We start from the raw sequence: 21,331 nt of genomic DNA, 5'->3' as shown, positions 1-21,331 counted from the left end.
GAGGCCCAACTCAAAAGGTCGGGCTAGTACCTGTGTTCTATTTATAGTCATGTTTGGGTTGTGAAAGCTACATGCATGCAAAAGCGCCCAGGTCAGAGAGACGAGGAAAGACTGCGCGCTGAGACAGACTGGAGGACACTAAGGAGCTACAGCAGTTCAGTGCGATGTGGCTTTCTGGATTGGATCCTAGAAGAGAAAAATGACTTGGATGGAAGAGCTGGGAAAATCCAAATGAAGTCTAGAGTTTAGGAGTGTCCCAGTGTTAATTTCTTAGTACTGATAAACGTACCACGATTATGTGAGAAGTTAACACTCGGGGAAGTGGGGTGAAGGATATAGGGTAACTCTTTGTGCAACTTTTCAACTCTTCTGTAAAACAAAAAAAGGCGTTTAAAATAATTACATGCAGTATGAAACACTGGAGGAAAAAGACCCTGTATCACAAAAATAGTGGGGAAAAATGAAACTGGAGAAAAATGTCCCAGCTAGTCCTCTGGCCATCCCACCTTTACCGTCCCACACCTCTGACAGCGCGCTAATGCAATGGTTCATCTTCAGGGAGTGTTCGTAACTTTAACAAGTCAAATTACTCTTAGTTTTACTGGAAGTAACTGGGTGAATGCAGAGCATGGAATGGTTCCGCCCATTTTACAACTAACTGGAAGAAGAGGAGACTGAGGCCCAGGTTAGAAATGGCAGGATGTATGTCTGGTTAGTGAGACCCAAGATATCCGGCACACGAATTACAGAATTCTCATGATTCATGGTAAATGGAAATTCTACACAAAGATGAAAAGTGTTGTATTTATCTCATCGTGTGGCTTACATTTAACGCTCCAGTATGATAAGTAGTAAGAAAAGAATCTGAGGCTTATAGGAATTTCTTGAATCCCACACCCAAGCTTTCTATGTACACTGGAAAGGGGTGGACATCAGTGCTGTGAAATTACTAAGTGAGTGACACACACCTTGCTGGGAAATAGGATCTTGTTTTGGTGAAAACAAAGCAAAAATTTTAACGGAAGGAGTGTACAGTACCTTTTGCCACCTGCAAAGTAAACATCTGGTGTCATCCACAGATCTGACAAATCCTAGGATTCTTACGCTTCTGTTAAACTTATTTGACAGTTTATTCTATCGTGAAAATATTTCGAAGGCTACCCTTGTTATAAATCCACCTGGTCTTTGAAAAATGTAATTTGACGTATTTTTACAGGAAAAAAAAAATCAGGATTTGGTGGTTGCTTAACAGATTTCCATTCTCCTAGAATCAGGACTCAAATTAGCCAAAATCCTGCAAATTCTTTGTGTTGGGGTGGAGTAAACACAGCTGGCAGAAGGAAATGGGAATGAATGTCATTCTCTGGTGCCACCAGCCAGACACTCTGCTCACAATCACGTACACACACAACCTCTAATCTAAGCGAGGCTGCTTTCTGAGAAGATGGTGAGCAAAAGGTTTCCTATACAAGTTATCAATAGCTGCATGGTTGAGAAAGAGACCTGACTTGCGGTTTCTCTGCCAAAGACATGACAAATAGACCTCAGAGGCTCATCAGATCTCCACTGCTGGCTTCTCAGGCCACATCTAAGCCCTAATCCCACTGCACACACCAGGAGGGGCAAAATCAAACCATTTATGCCAAAGTTACCACCCTCTGAGTCACAAATCAGACTGATAGGGAGCCCCTATGACTTTATGTTGCCCAGGTGTTGACTTGGCATTGTTGAAAAGATCAAGAAGCAAAGAGACTCATAATGTGAAAGAAGGGCTACAGGGGCCAGAAATCCTTTTCTCGCCCCAAACCCCAAGGGAACATATTACTCAGATTCTTTGCTTACTACTTCAATCAGAAATAAATTCCAGTAATGAAGCAAGTACCTCACAGTGTTACTGGGCAAGCTTTAAAAATGCAAGATAACGAGAATCAAATATTAAAAACATGAAGAGAAATGCCAATACAGTAAGGAGAACTAAATTTGCACTGAAGTTCTTTGCTATATTTAGATATAAAAAAGGAATGTGTGTGTGTGTGTGTGTGTGTGTATACTGCTGAGACTATTTTACAAAACAAAAGCAAGACACAGAGGGACAAAGGCAGCCAAAAAATATGTACAACAACTTGGTTTACTAAAAATATATGAAGTTTATTTATTATAACGTGGATAGACTTTCTTTAGTCTTACCATTAAAGACACACAGATATAGCAAAGGAAGCAAGAGTAGGCAAGGGAAGAGAGAGGAGTGGAATGAGCATTGGTAAGTAGCGCCAGCTCGGAGACAGTCAGACAGTCAGCAACTCACAGAGCGCCTCATGAGCAGGACTAGCACACGGCCTCTACACAAGTGGGAAACGGTGGTGTCAACTGGCTTTTGTACCTGGCAGAACTTGGGTGCCTGCACTAGCAGAATTAACTCTGATCCCCAAAATTCCACATCTAAGATTTTGATTTTGGAGTCTCTTCTTTGGCATCAAAAAGCCCAGAGAGGGGAGGGAAGCCAGACAGGTTCCCAACTCTGCTTTAGGCTTGAGTGGAACGAGGGATGAACCTCTCCAGTTCTATCAATTTAAGCCATCCAAGGGTTCCTCTGCTTTATCTATTAGACATCTTGGAACCTGTTTTGAAGGAAGTCTGCCTAGCTCGGGAGACCAATTTTCCAAAGAAATGATTACATTTTTAAATTCAGAGAAAAATCTTTACTACATATGGCTTGCTACCCAATGTTGGCAGTTTCTGAAAACCACAGCAAATACTGGAGTAGGCAACTAACTCCTTAATGATCACAAGTTTCATCCTATAGTCAGAGGCCCTACAAGTTAAAGAGAGGCAATGAAGGTGTAACCTGACCATCTGGATGCAGTGACCGTACACTGCCCTGGCTCTGACCGTCCAATGATCACTTCTGAGCTACACTGCAGACCAGGCTCTCAATTCTTACATGAACAACATTTCAAATACCTTCCTGATCTACGTATTTCCAGACTTTCAAATGAAGATACTATAAATTGTTTTTAGCACTCTTTGCTAGATAAATTTACTTAACCATCACACACATAGACCTATATATAAATCCTTTACCAAACTGACTTTTTAGGGCCCAAATGATTAGCTAAAATACATTTATGTTCAGATTTCTAAAACAGGAATATTTTTCCATAGGGGTTAATTAACACATAAACAAGCAAAAAATCAGCTCTAAATACGAGAAACCAGGAGGTTTTAAAAATTATCACTCCAAAAAGGAAAAAAAAAAAAAACAAACAAAAAGTCATCTTTATCTTCATTTACCGAACAAAATAACCAAACATATCCAGGACTTAAAACAAGAGTAGATGGTCAGGTAAAACCAAAAAAACCATTGCCATCAAGTCAATTCCAACTCATAGAGACCCTATAGGATAGAATAGAACTGCCCCATAGAGTTTCCAAGGAGCACGTGGTGGATTCAAACTGCTGACCTTTTGGTTAGCAGCTGTAGCACTTAACCACTATGCCACCAGGGCTTCCACAGGGCATCAGGTAAGGAGAGAGCATTTCACAGTACCCAGATTGGTTCCATTTTTTTAAGCCATGAAAAAATTGGCATGCCTAACCACATTTTGGAAGGCACGTGATTTAGCTAAGGTCACACAGTAAGTTCTAAAGAAGGACAGTATCCTTCTTTAAAAAGTTTAACTAATTAATAAATGAGAATCTTGAAAGTATAGTGAGAAGAGAACCCACATAAAGATCTGAAGACCTGAGTCCTTGGCCGAGTTACCTAACTTTTTGGGCTTTAGTTTCATTGTTTTAAAATGCAAGGCCACCATATATTTCATGGGTCGTTTAGAGAGTAGATGAATTTGTGAGTCATCTAGCACTACACAAATGTAAGGGGAGTGCCCGTACACACCAGCCATTTTTACATGTCTCCTGGCTGGAATGCCATAGGAAGAAGCCGTGTTTATTTTTTCACTTGTCCTTAGTAACTGATAAAAAAAAAAACCCAGTGCCAACTGATGACGTAGCCTTATTTATGTAAAATTAAATACCCTGGGCCTGCCCTGGGGCAGAGCTGTGCCTGTACGCAGGAACTAGGTGCAGCACAGCAGGCCGGTCACACCTCCTGGTCACCTGGAGGACACCTGGCTAGACCAGGGGCGCAGCAGAGGTGAGGTACACATGCGTTCCAGAATATGACCACCACCCTGGTGGGATCTTAATGCATCTATTTTTTTTTTTTAAATTGTGCTTTCGGTGGAAGTTTACAGCTCAAGTTAATTCTCACACAAAAAAATTTATACATAAATTGTTTTGTGATATTAGTTGCTGAATCTAAGCATTTCTTCGTCAAGAAAAGCCGCCCTGGCCCAAGCCTATGAGTTGGAGGCGACTTGACAGCAATGGGTTTGGGGACGAGCCTAATGTCCTTCAGAATACAGCTTATGGAACTCACACAGCTTCGTGGGCTAAATAAAGCCCCAAATCCCTAAGCAACTGCCACGCTGGCAGGAAGAACACTGCCCATGGAAAACATGTTGCCTGTATGTCAGTGGGAAACGTTCTTATGTCCTGACAAGTAAGAGAAAAAATATTTTGCAAGAGCACAGAGCCCTGGTGGCGCCGTGGTGAAGAGCTCGGCTGCTAACCAAAATGTCGACAGTTTGAATCCACCAGCTGCTTCCTGGAAACTCTGTGGGGCAGTTCTACTCTTCCTATAGGGTCACCACAAGCCAGAATCAACTCCACAGGAACGGCTTTGATTTTGGTTTTTAAGAGCATAGAGGATTTCTTGGTTATGCTACTTTTAAAGGTTTTTTTTTTTTAATAAATAAATAAAGCACGCCACTGTTGTGATACGCACTGTTCAGTATTTTACCGCAGACTGTACGGCAGTGGGTGGGCTGTACAGGGTGTGGCTCCTCAGCCACGGTACACACTGCAGTTATGTGAAGCCAGAGCTTCCCTAGACACAACCTGCACGACTCAAAAGAGCAGGCAGGGGCCGTCAGGATGCACAAGCATCAGGCTTCGAAAACCATGATTCCTGAGGGCCACTTTCATCTTTACTCAAAAGTACTGGAGAAATAAAAATAGGTTTCTGTTTGAACAATCTTACTATAAAAGAATAATAAATAACAAAAGTCTTTTTCGAGAAAATAAATAGAAACTGGACATGACTTAAAAATTCGACTATTCTTTTAGTAATAGTAAAAATTTTGTAAATAATTTTTTCATAATTTATCCATTTATGAGTACATCAAACTACCACAATGCAATTTTCTGAATACAAGGTCTCTTGTTTTCTGAGTCACTGTCCACATCGTGTTCTGGCATTTTCCTTATAAAACACACATACACACACACACACACACCAATAAACAAAAAAAAGAAAGCCTACCTCTTTTTCATTTCTAACAACTGATTATTGAGCACAGATCTCTCTTCTTCCAGCTGGGGAGACAAAAAAAATAAATAAAAAAAAACAGAAAAGTTCAGTTTATAACAAGCCCACAAAAAGGACAGTTTCTCATTCCACATGTCACATTCCCAAGCTCCAGGGCAGCAAAAGCAATTCGCTTTCCTTGCAGGCAACGAAAATGGCCAAGTAGCCACTGCATCATAGGGCATTCCACTATTAATTTACAAATCATTTATGCCCTCAATGATACCCCTTCTTCCTGGGCCTGGAGTTAAAAAAAAATCAAACAGCAGGCATCACTAAATGTCTGTTGAATGAGTGAATGAGGGAAAACTTTGCTATTAACAGATGTCAAGTGTCACCTACTCACGGAGGGCTGAGAACAGGTCATTTAACCTATAAGGGCCTCATTTTACTCACCCATTAACTCAGCAAATATTTACTGAATAGTGTGATGGTTAATGTTATGTATCAACTTGGCTGGATTATGATTCTCAGTGGTTTGGCAGATACGATGTAATTACTTTCCATTTTTGTGATATGATGTGAACAGCCAATCAGTTGAAAGGGGAGTTTCCTTGGAGGGTGTGGCTTGTCTCCAGTATATAAATGAATATTCTGGCAACGCTCACTCTCTTTCTTGACCCTGCACTCTTCTTGTTTCCTGACCTCCAGTCCTTGGGATGTAAGCCTGAGTCTCTGGCCTGCTGCCTGGCCTGAGGATTTTGGGTTCATCAGCCCCTGCAACCATGTGAGCCAGCAGAGGTCTTCGGTGTGTTGCCTGATCCATGACTGCGTAAGTAATTTCCTTGAAGTCACTTTCTCTCTATATATAAATATCTGTATACCCCTCACTGGTTTTGCTCCTCTAGAGAACCCAGACTGAGACAAATGGCCACTACATTCTAGGCATTTGTTTCTCATCTGAAAAAAAAAAAAAAGGTTACAAAAGAATTTCCAGGGGCCCAATAGCTCCAAAATTCTATTATTCCATGAAGGATTAAAAAATAATAAGTGAAATAAAAAGGTTCAGTTAGTTGATCTTATGAGAAAAGATTCATCTCTACCCCTAACCTGCAATACAAAGTGTTTAAGCAAGTACCAATTTCAACTCTTTCATGTGTTTTTATAAATCAAGGGATAACACCAGAGACTATGTAAAGGCCTCCAATTACCCAGAATTCAAGATACTGACTGACTCTGTGTCATCACAGTCATGTACATGCTTTACTCTATGGGTTTCATACTTAAAAACATTCTTAAATGTACACAGACACATATGTTTTAAAATACATTTATCATGAAATCTATAGAGATCAATATATAGTTTTTTTGTTTTTACTGTTGACTCTACATTCCTGGTCCATTAAGATATACGCTCTTGCCACATGAGTAATTCACAGAAATAGTTAGAAATCTTTAAAGAGTGAAAGGAAGCAAAAAGAGTGGGAGGCAAACTTTAAAAAAGAAACAGAGAGAACAGCTGGAGAGTGGGATGTGGAGATGTGAGGGGCTTCCATTTTTTCCTCTATGCCCTTTTATATGGTTTATATTTATTTTTTTAAACAAGGAACCTGTTTTACTTTTGTAATTAAAAAAATTAAACAAAAGAAAGAAAATCAACAAAGATTGAGAAGTGTCTACAATGAATATATGAATGGATAAAGACTGGGAAGTGTCTACAATGAATACATGAATGGATAAAGGAAGGATATGGCAGATAACTCAAAACAGAAAGTATAAATTACTAGTAAACATTTGAAAAATCATCCAACCTCTGCAAAAAGCAGCATGCAGACACTCTTCCTCTCTCTTGGCAGATCTACTGTGTCTGAACATCAAAGGAACAGAAGTTTGGGATAATTAGTGTGTACTGATTCCTCACAGAAAACAATTTTTCTTTTCTTTCTCAGGTCCACAGTACAACCCAGAATAAAAAATTGCATTTGGTAGTCACATCTCTTTAATCTGAATAGCTCTTGACTCTTGTTTTTGTGGGCCTGACACTTTTGAAGAGTAGCCCCGTTATTCTGTAGAAAGTCCGTCTATTTGTATTCACCTGATGATTCCACGTGGTTAGAGTCACCACAGAAGCGATCCTGGGTCCTCTACAGAACATGGTATCAGGACGTACACACTGTCGATTTGTTCCATTTTTGATCAGTTCGTTAAGGAAGTATCTTTCATGTTTTCCTACTTTAGAGGTATCATTTTTTTTTCTTTGTAATTAATATGTCTTTTGTGGGGGAGATACTTTGAAACTATGTAAATATCCTGTTCCTGAAGAAACTTTCACCCACTGGTTTTTATGGTGATTAAAAATTCTTGCCTGAATAAGTTATCACCATAATGGCTACCAAATGGTGATTTTCTAATTCCATCATTCTATGTATTAATTGGCATTTTACTGTAAGGAAGGCTTTCATTTTCCTCCACTTATTTATTTTTATCTGTATAGACTCATGGTTTCCTATTTTATTCAATAAGTTATAATTGGTTACTATCATTATTTCTTTTGATGTTCAAATTTCCCCCGATTTCGCCAGTGGAAGCCCCTGCAGGATGGCTCAGATGTCCATTTGACAAATCCCCATTATTCTTTGAGCACTTCCTTGCCTTCTGGTATAAGACGCTCCAGGTTCATCTTATACTCTCTCCATTCCACCCCCGAATCAGCCATTTCTCTAAGAGGCCCTCGTTCATTTTAGTGGAGAAGAGGATTTAGAAACTAAGATCTGGGTGCTAGATGTGCTCATAGTCAACAGGGTGTCATTGCTTCTAAACCCTCTCCATGGGATTCATCAAAATTTAACACATCTGCTCTTCAAAAGACATTGTTAAGAAAGTGTAAAGATAAACCACAACTGGGGGACAACATTTGCAAAACACACATGTGATAAAGAACCTGTATCCAGAACATAATAAGAACTTTCACAACTCAATAAGACCAACAACAAAATTTTTAAAAATGGGGGAAAGATCTGAACAGATACTTCACCAGAGAAACACAAATGGCTGATAAGCTGATAAAAAGATACTCAACATCATTAGCCATCAGGGAAATTCAAACTAAAACCACACTGAGATATCACTCCAAATGCCACTTGGAGGCACTTGAGGGTCCACCCCAATGGCCCCCTAGTCGACACATGAATAAAATGCATAACCATAAAAAGGCAACAACATTAAGTGCTGACAAGTATGTGAAGTAGCTGGAAATCTCATCAATTGCTGACAGGAATATAAAAGGTAATCATTTGGAAAACCCCTGAGCAGACACATACCCTCAGATCCAGAGATCCTACTCCTAGGTGTTCACTCAAAACAAATGGAAACACTTGCCCAGTTCGGTTCATGAATGTTCTAAGCTGCTTTACTCACAAAAGCCATCAGCTGGAACAACCCAAATGACCAAATGGATAAACAAACTGTGATGGAGCCACAAATGTCCAGTTAAACCGGTTGCCATCAAGTTGATTCCGAGTCACGGTAACCTCATGTGTGTCAGAGTAGGACTCCGTAGGGTTTCCAATGGCTGATTTTTCAGAAGTAGATCACCAGGCCTTTCTTCAGAGGTGCCACTGGGTGGGCTCGAACCCCAACATTTCAGTTAGCATCTGGGTGGCCTTTACCATTTGTAGCACTCAGGAACTTCCTGCTTTTGTGGATTCAGTAAAACCACTTGGATAAAAGTCTTCAGGGAGGAGTAACCATTCTCGTATCTGTTTTGTTCACTGCTGTCTCCTCTACTTCTAGAACACACCAGGCACACAGTAGGCACTCAGTAACTATGTGTTGAGTGGGTAAATGTATCATTTGTCAGTAAACTAGCGCTTTCAATGGGGATGAATTAGCAGTGGCACTTAGAAGCCAGGGTTCTCACAGAATGAGGAGCTATGCCTGCTGCACCAGTCTAGTCAAGTCACTGTGAAGCTGACTCTTTCCTCATCCATCTCCCCCATGAGGTGCTTCGCATTTGGGCTATTCTCGTCTCCTCTCTGAGAAGCGTTCTGAGGTCCAAAATAGCAGCTCTACCTTGACAGCACAAAACACATTCTTGTGTCTGAGGCTTTCTAGTCTCACCTCCCACACACAGACAGACAGACTTCTGCTCTTGGAAAAGGCAAAGGTAGTGGGGGGAGGGGGAGGAAGAGGAAGATTCACTCATTTTTGTGGTAAAGCCCTTCCAGAGAAGAAAGAAGGAAAGAGGAGCGGAAGAAAGAAAGAGGAGCGGAAGAGGGAAAGAGGAGCGGACGCAGTGATGCGCTGTCTAGACTCCTTCAAGGGAGGCCTTGCTGCCCAGCTGTCAGCCCTTTCAGTGCACACAGTTCCCTTCCCAGGGTCATGCCGCACCCCAGGGTGGATCATACCCAACAACTGATCAGTGAGAAAATACAAAAGGCTGGGCATCTCAGTTCAAATTAAGGTAAATCTGAAGGCCACTCTAGCTCCAAGCTCCCCGTGGGTTCGGACAAGACTGGCACTGGGACTGCATCATGGTTCAGCTCCTCCCTCTGCCCAATCCTGCTTCCTTCTCCTCCGTTTCACAGGTCTGCCCCAAGGGCACACCTTAATAAACATCACTAATAAACATCACCCACACTAAACACTCTCAGCCTGCTTCCCAGGGAGCCTCACCTGCAACAGGATACATTAAGTTACCGATGTTCATTTTTAAAACACACAGGAAGATCTCATGTCTTGGAGACTGGTTTGCGTTCATATGAGTATGTATATTAAATACACAAATATGTATGTGTGAATATATGAGTGTGGGCACAAACGTGTGTGCATGGGTATATATATAAATATATTCACATCCTCACATACACACACACAGGTATCACGGTCCTTCATCAGGGGATGCTGTCGATGGCATGACCATAGAGTGGGAAGCCTGTGACTGAGTGAGACAAATACCCCTGACGTCATTCTTTACACAGTGCACACGTGTCGCCTTGTTCTTTAGTTTTTTACCTCAGGGTGCTGAAAAGACAGCAGCTCCTCTTCATTTAAAACAGCTTGTCTCTAGCATCATACAAGCCTGTCCTCTCTGCGGCCGGCCGCATACACCCTCAACTACGCAGAGGCAGCAGCAGGAGACAGCATCCGCTGCCCTAGAGACTCGGGCAGTCAGTTACAGACGTATGGTGCCTCAGAGCTAGACCACAGCTTTCTATGAACCCCCTCAAAAGCTGGAGAGATGAAGAGGGCTCTGGGGAAGTCTAGGAGGCCTCAAGCAAGAAATTTAAAATAAAGGATGCAGAAAGAGAACATGTAGGATGTTCTGAACATGTCCCTGGCCGTTTCCCACATGGCCTGAACATGCCTGACTGGGTGAAAGGATTCCCTGTATCATCACAGGATTTGGCTTCAGTGAGTCTCTAAGTTGTGGGTTAAGTTATTATGATTTTTTTAAAGAGTAAGAGCTTTATTATTTTTGTTAAATGATATCTTAGTCATCAAAGTGGCCTCTTTGCTTTCTAAAACCTCAAGAGGTCTTGCAGCAGATGTGCCCAATGCAACGCGTCGTTTGATTTCTCAACTGCTGCTTCTGGGGATATGTCAATTGTTGATCCAAGTAGAATGAAATCGTCATCAACTTCAATTTCCTCTCCATTTATCATCATGTTCTATCGAGGTTAAACTTCCTGAATTAGATAACTGCACTGTAGCTATGTAAAAACAAGTCCTTAGGGTATATGAGCATTCTTTGTTCTGTTCTTACAACTTTTCAGAAAGTTTGGAATTTCCAAGTAAAAAGCGAAGAAAACCATTTTCCTCTGCATCCGCAATCCCCAGAGCTGTGAGCTTGGCTCTCCACTGACGTGGCTTCAGTGCTCACCACCAGTGTTTCTGCCATAGATCCTCCTTGGCTAAGTCCTTTACTTCGATTCATGTCTTGCTTGGCTAGATTTCATTAAGTGGCTATTTTCCAGAAGGACTCAGACACGCTACAGTTTTGAAGTCCTTTCATATTTAAAACCATCTGCCTGTCTTCCTATTTGAATAAGGCTCAATATGATGTTCTTGGTCATATTTTCTGTCCCTCAGGGCTCTGGAAATTACCGCACCACAGTTTTCTGACATTGAATGTGGCTCTGGTGGATCTTTTTTTTTTTTAACCTTTTAATCAAGGATTTGTTTTTTTCTGCCTGGACATCTCAAGAATTATTTCCACATTTTTGAATTTCAATAGTAGCCAGGGTATTTCTTGGTGTTGACTGTTTTGGGCCAATTTCCCCTGCTGGGTTTGTGTACCTGTGTTCATGAAAGTCAGTATGCCCTTAAATTCTATACTGTTCTTCCTTCCTCTGGGGCAAATGTCCTTACTGTATCTCCTAATACTTTTTCTACTACATTTGCTCTCTACTTTAGGGATGCTAATCACATTCATTTGGATTCTCTTTGTCTTCCATTATTTATTATCTTTCCTCTAATTGCTTTTTATCTTTTCTTTCCTCTGTATTTATTATGACTACTTCAAGCCTTCCCTTTCTACCTTTACAAATGTTCGTTAGGTTTCTTCCTGTTTCAGGCATATTCAGTAGTTTTGATATGGTGTGGTTTTTGTCTTCAATTTGTTTCCTTAACTCTTTGATCTCTCTTTCCAACTTACTGTATCATTTTATCCTCTTATCTTTGAACGCTTGTTTTATTCAAATAGCCTAAGTTTTTACATAAGGCAAAGCACTTTTTTTTTGTTTTGAGTAATGTTTTCTCACAGCCTGACTTCCTCGTCTTTTACTGGATTCCTATATTCCTTTTCTTTTTTTTTTTTTCTTTTTTGGCAAAATATACATGAACTGTCTACCTTATTATAGGCAACTATTTTTTTTTAATGTAAGTGAATTTCTCCTGGTGCTTTCACCTTCATCTCCCGGCTACAGGTGAAAAGGTAGGCGCTGTAAATAATACATTTCTGTAGCCAGAGGGCCCTGGGGAGAGCAGGAAGGACCAGGACAGTGCCACTGGGGCTATGTGCAGACTCTGTTAGAGGACTCTCTTCTGAGACTTTTCTTTGAATGTCCTGTATCTTACTGACTCCACCAGAGGCAATTCTACTCCCGCAGGAGAATGTCCTCAGGCTTCTGCCTTAAGGCAGATACTATGGGTTGGCTCTCACCTCCTTCTATGTTGCCTTCCCTTCCCATAAGGGGATCCTAGCTTCGTTTGTGGTTGGAGGTAATTAGGTAACACCATTGTAGAGACCTAAACTTTCCTCCAAAAATAAAGAAGGCAAAACCACGTGCGAAGTTTCTTTTGCCTTTCCCACTTTCTCTTTCCAGCTTCCTCCTGGGAAGCTTTGCAAGGGCTAGAGGTACAGCAGCCATCTGATGATCAAGAAGATGGAAACTATAGGGTAAGGCCTACAGAACAAGTGAGCCAGGTCCTGGGGGACATTCCTGAGTGACTACGCCCACCCTGGACTGTTTACCTTGGGACTTATCATCATTTGAGAAAAAGGCCCCCTCCCATTTACTTAACCCACTGTTGCTGGCTAGGCTAACTTTGGAAAAATGACTACTCCCAGTTTTCCTGCCTCTGATAAAATCCCGAAGAGGCAGAAAAGGGCAGGTAGTCTCAAAGATTCCCCCGTGGGTGGCTTTTTCTCTGGGTTGCCTGCTCATTTCTTCAGTCTAATTTTCTCCAAACTGGATTGGGCATGTGGATGGGAAAACGAGAGTGAGAATCCTGCAGATTGTGCTACTTGTCTTCCTTTCTCCTACCACTGGGAACACAGTGCCAAATACAGCCAAATGACAATTTTGTTCCTTCTCCTGGTTGCCAACTATGAAGTTTAGAGCGTGAAGGTGACTAGCTTTGCTGGCTACTCCTGGCGACATTTGTTAATATTTAAAAGATTCTATTCATTTCATTAAGTGTTGTGGGAGACAGATTCTCTGGTGCAGCTTCACTCGGCCCTATTAAACCAGAAGTCCCCCAAGTTCAGATTAAAATCATGATGGCTGATGGTCACCATCTTTCCAAAATAAAATACGACAAGATAAAAACACCTTTCTCTTTTTAAAGTTCTTCTCTGGGAATTTGGCCTTATTTAAGAGGCAGGCGATCATGGATCAATTTAGATGATGACCCCGGTTTCTGTCTACTGCATGGCTGTAACCTCTGTCAGGAAAAGATGTTGACAAAATACAGTTATTGAGTCATCTAATCCCTGTCCAGTTTCCACATGCAAACTGTAAGCTCGTTTTGCAAATAGCCAGAGGGGGAGATCGGTATTGTTCCCATAGTGACAGCTCAGTGTAATTTCCAATCCCTACAAGGTGGAACATGTGAGGTTTCGGAATGACAAATCAGACATTTCAAAAATGACTACCAGACAAGACGCCTTCTATAGAAGAACTCACATTATGGTTATTTCTAGCATTCTCTATGAGAGGAGAATAATGCTATGTATGATTTCCATTCACCTTGACCTTGAAAGACCCTGCATATGCTGTATTGCTTCTGCCATCCACGCACTGCAAATGCCCCACTAACTTGGTAATCGGGCTTTTGGCAACCACAACTCTCTGCAACAAAGCTATGAAAGTGGAAGTAACAGGAATCATGTAAAAAAGCAGATATAGTAGTCACCAATCTCTGTGTCTTATTCCTTAAAACAAGACTCCTCACTGAAAGTGAGAACTTTCAACACCTGTGCACACACTCACTCCCACCTGCGCATTGTGTTTTGTGAGCCCCATGCAGGAGCTACCTCACAGTCTGTGTGGGGAGAAGCCCGAGCCTGGACAGAGAGCTGTGGACAATGCTCTGTGAGCCCCATGCAGGAGCTACCTCAAAGCATGCGTGGGGAGAAGCCCGAACCCGGACAGAGAGCTATGGACAATGCTCTGTGAACGTAGAGAAGGCAGCTGTGAACTCTGCATTAGATTTAGTGTGGGCCTCTAACGATAAGGAAAAGTTCACCAAATGGGGAGGGCAGAGGAAAGGATGAAAAGCAGACATGTGGATGGTAAGTAACCAGGCACAGCGAGAGATGGAGAAATGTGAAAAAACAGGGATGAAAAAGCCAAGGAAGAATGTGCAGAATACAGGCGGTCAGTGATGTGTGTTCAGAGAGAGTGGAGAGGAAGGCACAGAGTTTTGCAATTACTAGGGAGGTGGGGACTTCAGCAAGAGTCATTTCATGGCTCACTGATAGAGGCAAAGAGCAGACCAGAGGGGGCTGAGAAGCAAATGGGAGGTGAGGAATAAAGGCACAAAAGAGAGTAGCCTTCTTAAAAGTGTGGAAGTAAAGAAAAGGAAAAGATAGGGTTGTAAGTATGAACAGAACTGCTGTTAAAGAAATGAGGATTCCCGGCCCACAGAAGACCCCAGTGCGGAGATTAGAGGGAGCTGCTGTAGGCAGGACACTGGGTCAGGAGGCACAGGTGACAGCCTGACTGGAGAAAGGAGACATGAAACACAGGAAGCAAATGGGTGAACACAATGTAGTCCACCCATACAATGGCAATACTATTCTCCCCATGGGAAGGAATGAAGTTCTGACACTCGAATGAACCTCGGCAAGTTTACACTGAGTGAAAGAAGCCAGCCACAAAAGGCCACATATGTATGAGTCTATTAGTATGAAATGCCTAGAAGAGGGAAATCCATAGAGACAGGAATTAGATTAGTGGTTGCCAGGGACTGAGGAGGGGAGGCCCGGGTGAATGAGGAGTGACTGCTAACAGGTACAAGGTTCCTGGTAGGGGGGATAAAATTGTTCTGGAATTAAATAGCGCTGATGGTCGCACAACACTGTGGATGTACTAAATGCCACTGTAAAATGATTACAAAGGCAAATTTTAATGCTATATGTATTTGACCAGAAAACAAACAAACAAGCAAACAACTACCTGAAGCAACAGGAAACCAGTGAGGGCATCAATCAGGACACTGACTGAATAAGAACAAACAGCAATTATAACAACAATCATCATAAATTTTGCATCATCCAGAAAAGATAAGTTTTAAGATTATCTCAGGGCAACAGTTTCCGGGTCTGCAGTCCATAAGAATCTGAAATTCCCTTCTGCAGTTTCCCCCTGAAGACTTCTTAAAAGCAAACAATAAAAAATAGCTTAGTTTAAATAGGAAAGAATGTCTGCCTTGAGCATTACGCTCTTTTAAGAACTATCTAGATGGAATCAAATTACCAACAGCAACTTGAAAGATTAGATAGGAACTTTAGGAGGAAGTGAGTTTATGTTAATGGAGGAACAACTCAGAAAAGGAGGGTGAGGATGGTTGCACAACTGGAAGAAGGTAATCAATGTCACTGAACGATACACGGAGAAACTTGAAATGGTGTATGTTCTGGTGTATATATTTTCAACAATAACAAAATAAAATAAATTATTTAAAAAAATAGAGGTTCTGTTGAACGCTGTAGCTTTGTAGTATATTCCTGAACACAGTTGATCAATAGTGTGTCTGGGTATACAAAGTAACAAAGTCACAACTTGAAGTTTTCCAGACTCTTGGCGATTATAGAGCGGTAATGAAGCCCAATGAGTTAATCAAAGTCTTCGTTAAACTGTGGTTGCTTCTAAGATATTTTAAATGGGTAATCTCTCCATTTTAAAGCTATCAAGGGGAGAATTGCTTGGCATCTCTCGGTGCCTATTTCCTTTTTAATATGCTTTGTCAGCAGAGCCTTTCGCGGTTTAGTTCCCACCCACTTGTTTCTCTCTTGTGAGTAAAACACGGAAAACTATAAAGCCCACATCGTGCTATCCCCTTCTTCAAGACAAGTCACCTCCTTAGCTGTTCCCTGTGAGTGCTATTTTCTAACACTCTTGAAAGTCACTGATTGTCAAATTTTTGGTCACAAAACCTTTTTAAAAGGAAGGGGATTCAAATCTCAATCTGCAAAGAGGGCAGAGCTGCTGGGACGGCAAGGAGCCCTGAAGACCTGTGTCCAAGGGAGTACGATGCTTCCTCAGAGCCCTCCCCAATTCTACCCAAGTGGTAGGAAGAAGAAGTGTGACCATCAGCCCAGCAAAGGTCCTAAGATCAAACAAGTGAGCGACAGCTGTGTCCCTTCTGTTTCTGGGATCCAGACTCGGGGTGAGGGTTCCCACTGTCTCTAACACAGTCAGCGAAACGAGATAACATGAGTCGGGAACAGACTCAGCACTTAGCCGAGATCCTTCTGTTGGGAGTCCTTACAGACGCAGTGATGTTGGAGCTGCAGGATGTTTTAGATGCTTTAGTTTGCGCCAGAAAAAAAAAAAAAAAAAAAGGAACCTAGTTTGGTGAAAGGGTTTCTGTTTGCCGTGAATTCCAACTTCTCACATTCTGATCAAAGCCGAGTGTGGCAATCCTAATCATGACAGGACATTTTAATTCGTTTCCTCACCAAAATCAGTAGATGACAGATCTCCTGACACCTGCAAGCTGAACGATGCTGAGCAAGTTATGATCTTCTCTGTGCTTCTGTCTCCTCCTTTACAAACAGGGGTAGTAATAGCGTCCTCTCACAGACTTAATGTAAGGGTTCAGTGAGATACACAGTAAGGGTCAATTCATGTTAGCTATTATCACTAGTAGCACCATCGTCATCTTGGAAGACTGGAGAAAACGTGGCATATCTTTGATGAAATAAGAAAAGTATGGAAAGCTGCAATGAAGATTCTAAAGCCTAAAATCAATGCTCCAAAAAGTATTTTCAGCACAAACTGCACCAGGTCAGTGAGGACTTGATGAAATTACCCAAAAGTACTCCATCCCAAGTGAGTAAAGCAATGTTTGCAAAGTATATTGGGGGGAAAATGCCTTCCCACTGGAATGTAAAGCTCAAAAATTAATGGCTACACAGCAAAATTCTTCTAAAAAAATATAATTTTGAGCTGCTGCTTTGAGGGCAGATGAACTAACAGTCTAACACTTTGATTCAGATGTTGGAAGAGAATAAAAAGCAGAATACAGATTTCTTTACAATCAGTTATGTTTCAGTGTTTGGTAAGCTGTCTGAAGTCTCTGTAATTTCACCCCAGTTGTAACACACATTCCATCTATCGGTGCACACGCGCATACTCATGTACATAGCTCCATAAGAAAATGCTGAAAACATTTTTTTTTTTTAATTTTAAAGAGGAGAGTTCTATTTAAAAACAGCTGCCAACCCTCGCACCAAATCCACACTCTTCAAATCTGTTGCCTTAAAAACGATTCTGATGAGAGATTGAGAAAAAAAAAAAATCTTGGAGATTTTTGAAATCCAAGCAGTAGTGGAGAGAAGATACTGTTTTTCTTTTCCAGTTAAATGCATGGCTATAACAATGTCTAATAAAGATCTTATTTTCTACTTTCTTGCAAGTTCTCAGTGTCTTGTGTGTGTTTGTGTGTGTGTTTTAAAGACCTGTCAATTCAGCATGTCTGAGAACAAGGAGACACATAACGCAGGAAACCTAAAATCCCATCGGGAAGGACCCAACCTCCCAGTGCAGACATCAGCCTGGCAGAGCCAGGCAGCCCCAGCGAAGGCCCACTGACCTTTTGATGACTTGTGACTTCGTCCCTGCTCCGCCCCAGCTCCTCAGCAAGTTTGACGTTCTCTTCCTGCAACGCTGAGAGCTGCTGGGACTTCTGTGCTGCCGCCTGCTTTAGGGTTTCTCTGCAAGGACAGTGAGTGCAGGGTTACCATAGAAACAAGACAGGCAAGGAAACTGTGGGAGACAACCAGCCTCACAGCACTGAGGAAAATACATTTGGGTCACGTGCCTGATAGGATCTATAATAACAGGAGACTGAGGAGGATCTGCTTGCGGGAGGGGCGAAACGGCTGCAACCTCTCAGAAGGAGGACTGCTGCCCACAATTATTACTTTTTTTTAAAAACCTAATAAACACTACACCCACACTTCCACCATCTACACTTACTGCCCCCACTCCCCATGCAAAAAGGAATTTCACCACAAAATAAACAGCAAACGAACGGTCAGCGCAGCCCTCCTGTCTTTAGGAGTATTTCCATCAGACGACACTGAAACGTTGATAAAGTTACTGAATTTGCTGCCAAGGCACTCTTTTAACTGCACAGATCTGTAATCTGTTTTTTTTTTTTGTGACAAAAATAAAAACCCAGTGGTCCCATTTGTCAGTATCTGCCGGAGTCAAGTGGTGACATGAATCTGAGCATATTTTTAGGGCAACTGGAAGCGAAATGCCCACAGGAAATGCTGTTTTCTAATTATATAACAGGTGTTTCATTTTTATTGGATTCTCTCTCCCATGTTAATTTGTAATTAAAAGAAGCAAATAAGAATATCATACAGCCTAACATATTGAAGGAACGTCAGCATATAAAATAACCACGGGGTAGGTATAATTATTAAACATCTCTCCGGTATTAAAATTACTCCAAAATACACATTCTAAATTACAGATGGACATTCAGGGTGACTTATTTGGTCACTGGATTTGAGTTTTACGCCATAGAAGGCTGTGATGCAGTTATGCCTTTTCAGGGAGTCTGTGCTGGCTGAACTCCGCTTAGTCAGCTGTGGCTTGGTGAGTTCTGAATCAAGCCATCCGGGTGTGACCATCTGCTGCAGCATGAGAACATCTATTCTTAACTTCGATTGTCTAATGGGTGGCGGTGTTTGGCCGCTTTAGTTTTGCGGATAGTCATCTACTTATAATATACGCGCCAGCATGACCTCATCAAGATTCAGGAGAATAGATCTCCTAAATCTAAATTCTCCTCACACGTTAAATTAGGCTTTTTACGGAGACGCTTATTCAGCCAGTGAAGAAAACTAAGGGGGAATTTTAGCTTCAGGTAATGAGTCATTCAAAAACTGGGAGGCCTGATTTTAATCACGGAAAAAACACACGCGCACACACACACATACAGCTTAAGTTCATCTTCGGGCCAAAGGCCATCAATCCTTGACCAATCAGATCTTACTTAAGGTGAAACTTCTGTTGTCAGACAACTATTTTATTCCCAGGTGGTCACTGCCCGTCATTGGGGCTGGTCGGTCTCGGCATTTGTGTGGCCAGACAAAGTGGTAAGTCTGTGCTCTTGTTCCTTCTCGCTTAAGTTCTCATCTTTTAAACTTTTGTACATGTTTGCTTTATAATAAAAGCTCACAGAAAAGAAAATTAACATGAGGAACCAAAGAAACAATCATGTTGTAAAGTATAAAAATGGGTAAAATGTCCTAAGGTATTGATCTATAAAAACGGTATTTGTTCAACGTTTAAAAACTTACAAAATGCTTTCACGTGCATTTTCTCATTTAAGCCTCACCAAAGCCCAGGGAGGCTGAGGCTAAGGCTAACGTTATTATTTACACTAGAAAAGATGAGAAAACTGAAGCTCAGGGAAGTGAAAGATTTGCTCCCAATCACAGAGAGAACCGGTAAGTAGTAAGACCAGGAGAACTGGGGTTACAACCGGCAGATGGGACTCATATGACTCAAATATAAGAACACCTTTCCATTTTTCTCTAGTGGGCGGGTAGTGGGTACACATATTTCACAGAGGAATGAGGCTCAACGATCAAATTTCTGGAAGAGTCTAATGAATAATTCTGAAAACACCTACAAAAAAAATATTTCTAACAATTTTTAAAACTACTTCTCTTTCTATGGAAACCCTGGTGGCGTAGTGGTTAAGAGCTACAGCTGCTAACCAAAAGGTCAGCAGTTCGAATCCATCAGGTGCTCCTTCGAAACCCTATGGGGAAGTTCTACTCTGTCCTACAGGGTTGATATAAGTTGGAATTGACTTGAGAGCAATGGGTTTAGGCTTTTTTTTTTTTTGTCTCTTTTTATATAACAAGCCATCTTGAAACAGAAATGAAGAAACTGTCAGTTTTAAAACCGAAAGGCAAAACAAATATTGTTAATATTGATTTCCAAACACTCTACTTGTCAATCTGTCTGAAGTTTCCTCATTACCACACTAAATATGTTCTAGATTTATTACTGTGCCAGGTGAGCAATCAAAGGCAAAAATTAGACTGCTTATGCCATTTTCCCTAATTATACCCCAGAGAGAAACCATTTTATTTTCTCTAACTGAAAATAAGAGCTCGTTAACAAAACTCAAGCGTTTTCCTAAAGCCAGTCTAGTATGCAGTTTAGAAGAAAAGGAACAGTTACAAGGGACAGGTGTCCAGTGCCATATTCTATAGGCGATAGTTCCTGTTAGAAGCCCTATGTCTACACTGGTGTTACTTTCCTCCAGGAACCTCAGTCCTGCTAGGTGAAGATACTAAGAAAGCTCTGGAGGACACGAAGAACCTCACAGACAGGTTAAACCACAGAAAAACCAAATACCTGCTCGTTCTCCGGCTTTGAGGACTGAGGAACACCAAAATGACTTTCTTGTTTGTTGCGTTTTTGTTTGTTTTTTTGAGATGCACTGCTCCTTTTATGTCAGATGGTCATTACAATCTGACCCAGTCTAGAGCTCACGGGTGCCAGAGCTTTTTAAACCCAAGCTCTGTGCTCCTTCCTCCCGGTACTCCCTGCTGTCTCCCCATCTGCTTCTGATACTTGCTACTGCTGTGTCTCCCACGTGCCTCCTTCCTGCTGAGAACCCTGCCGCGGGAGGCCAAGGTGTGATGGGCAGAACAGTATAGCATCCGAAGCCGCCAGCCCACTCTGTCTGCTCTGCAGTCTATTCCTCCTCACCTGGGTGGCTTCTCTCAGGGGTCAGAGGAAAGTGCAGCACCATAGAGGAGGACAGGCCAAGCAAGAGCAACAGCAGCTGGGGTCAAAATCTTCTGCTGTCAATTCTTTGCTTCCATAGGCATGAAACTAACACTTTATTATTTATATTAATTTCCAAACATCCTCCTTGTCAATCCAGCCTGTCTTAATTTGCTGTTGCTAGGTGCCATCGAATCAGTTCCGACTCATAGAATGTACAATAGAATGAAACACTGCCCGGTCCTGTGCA

At 41.7% G+C, this 21,331-nt stretch overlaps 1 protein-coding gene across 7 annotated transcripts in view; it reads right to left on the bottom strand.

Moving 5' to 3' along the window:
• Positions 1–21,331, bottom strand: part of CLIP1 (CAP-Gly domain containing linker protein 1) — a 126,033-nt gene that overhangs the window by 6,726 nt on the left and 97,976 nt on the right. For all 7 annotated transcript variants that reach the window (XM_064272140.1, XM_064272143.1, XM_064272142.1 and 4 more), the window contains 2 exons: positions 17,912–18,032; positions 5,384–5,436 (listed from right to left, as the gene is read on the bottom strand). In XM_064272140.1, coding sequence (XP_064128210.1) covers positions 5,384–5,436; positions 17,912–18,032 — 174 coding nt within the window. The remainder of the gene's footprint in view (positions 1–5,383; positions 5,437–17,911; positions 18,033–21,331) is intronic.

The sequence above is a fragment of the Loxodonta africana genome, chromosome 19 (genome assembly GCF_030014295.1).
Source record: "Loxodonta africana isolate mLoxAfr1 chromosome 19, mLoxAfr1.hap2, whole genome shotgun sequence".
Lineage (NCBI taxonomy): Eukaryota > Metazoa > Chordata > Mammalia > Proboscidea > Elephantidae > Loxodonta > Loxodonta africana.
The sequence above is the reverse complement of the archived record's forward strand: the minus strand, read 5'-3'. Positions and strand labels throughout refer to the sequence as shown.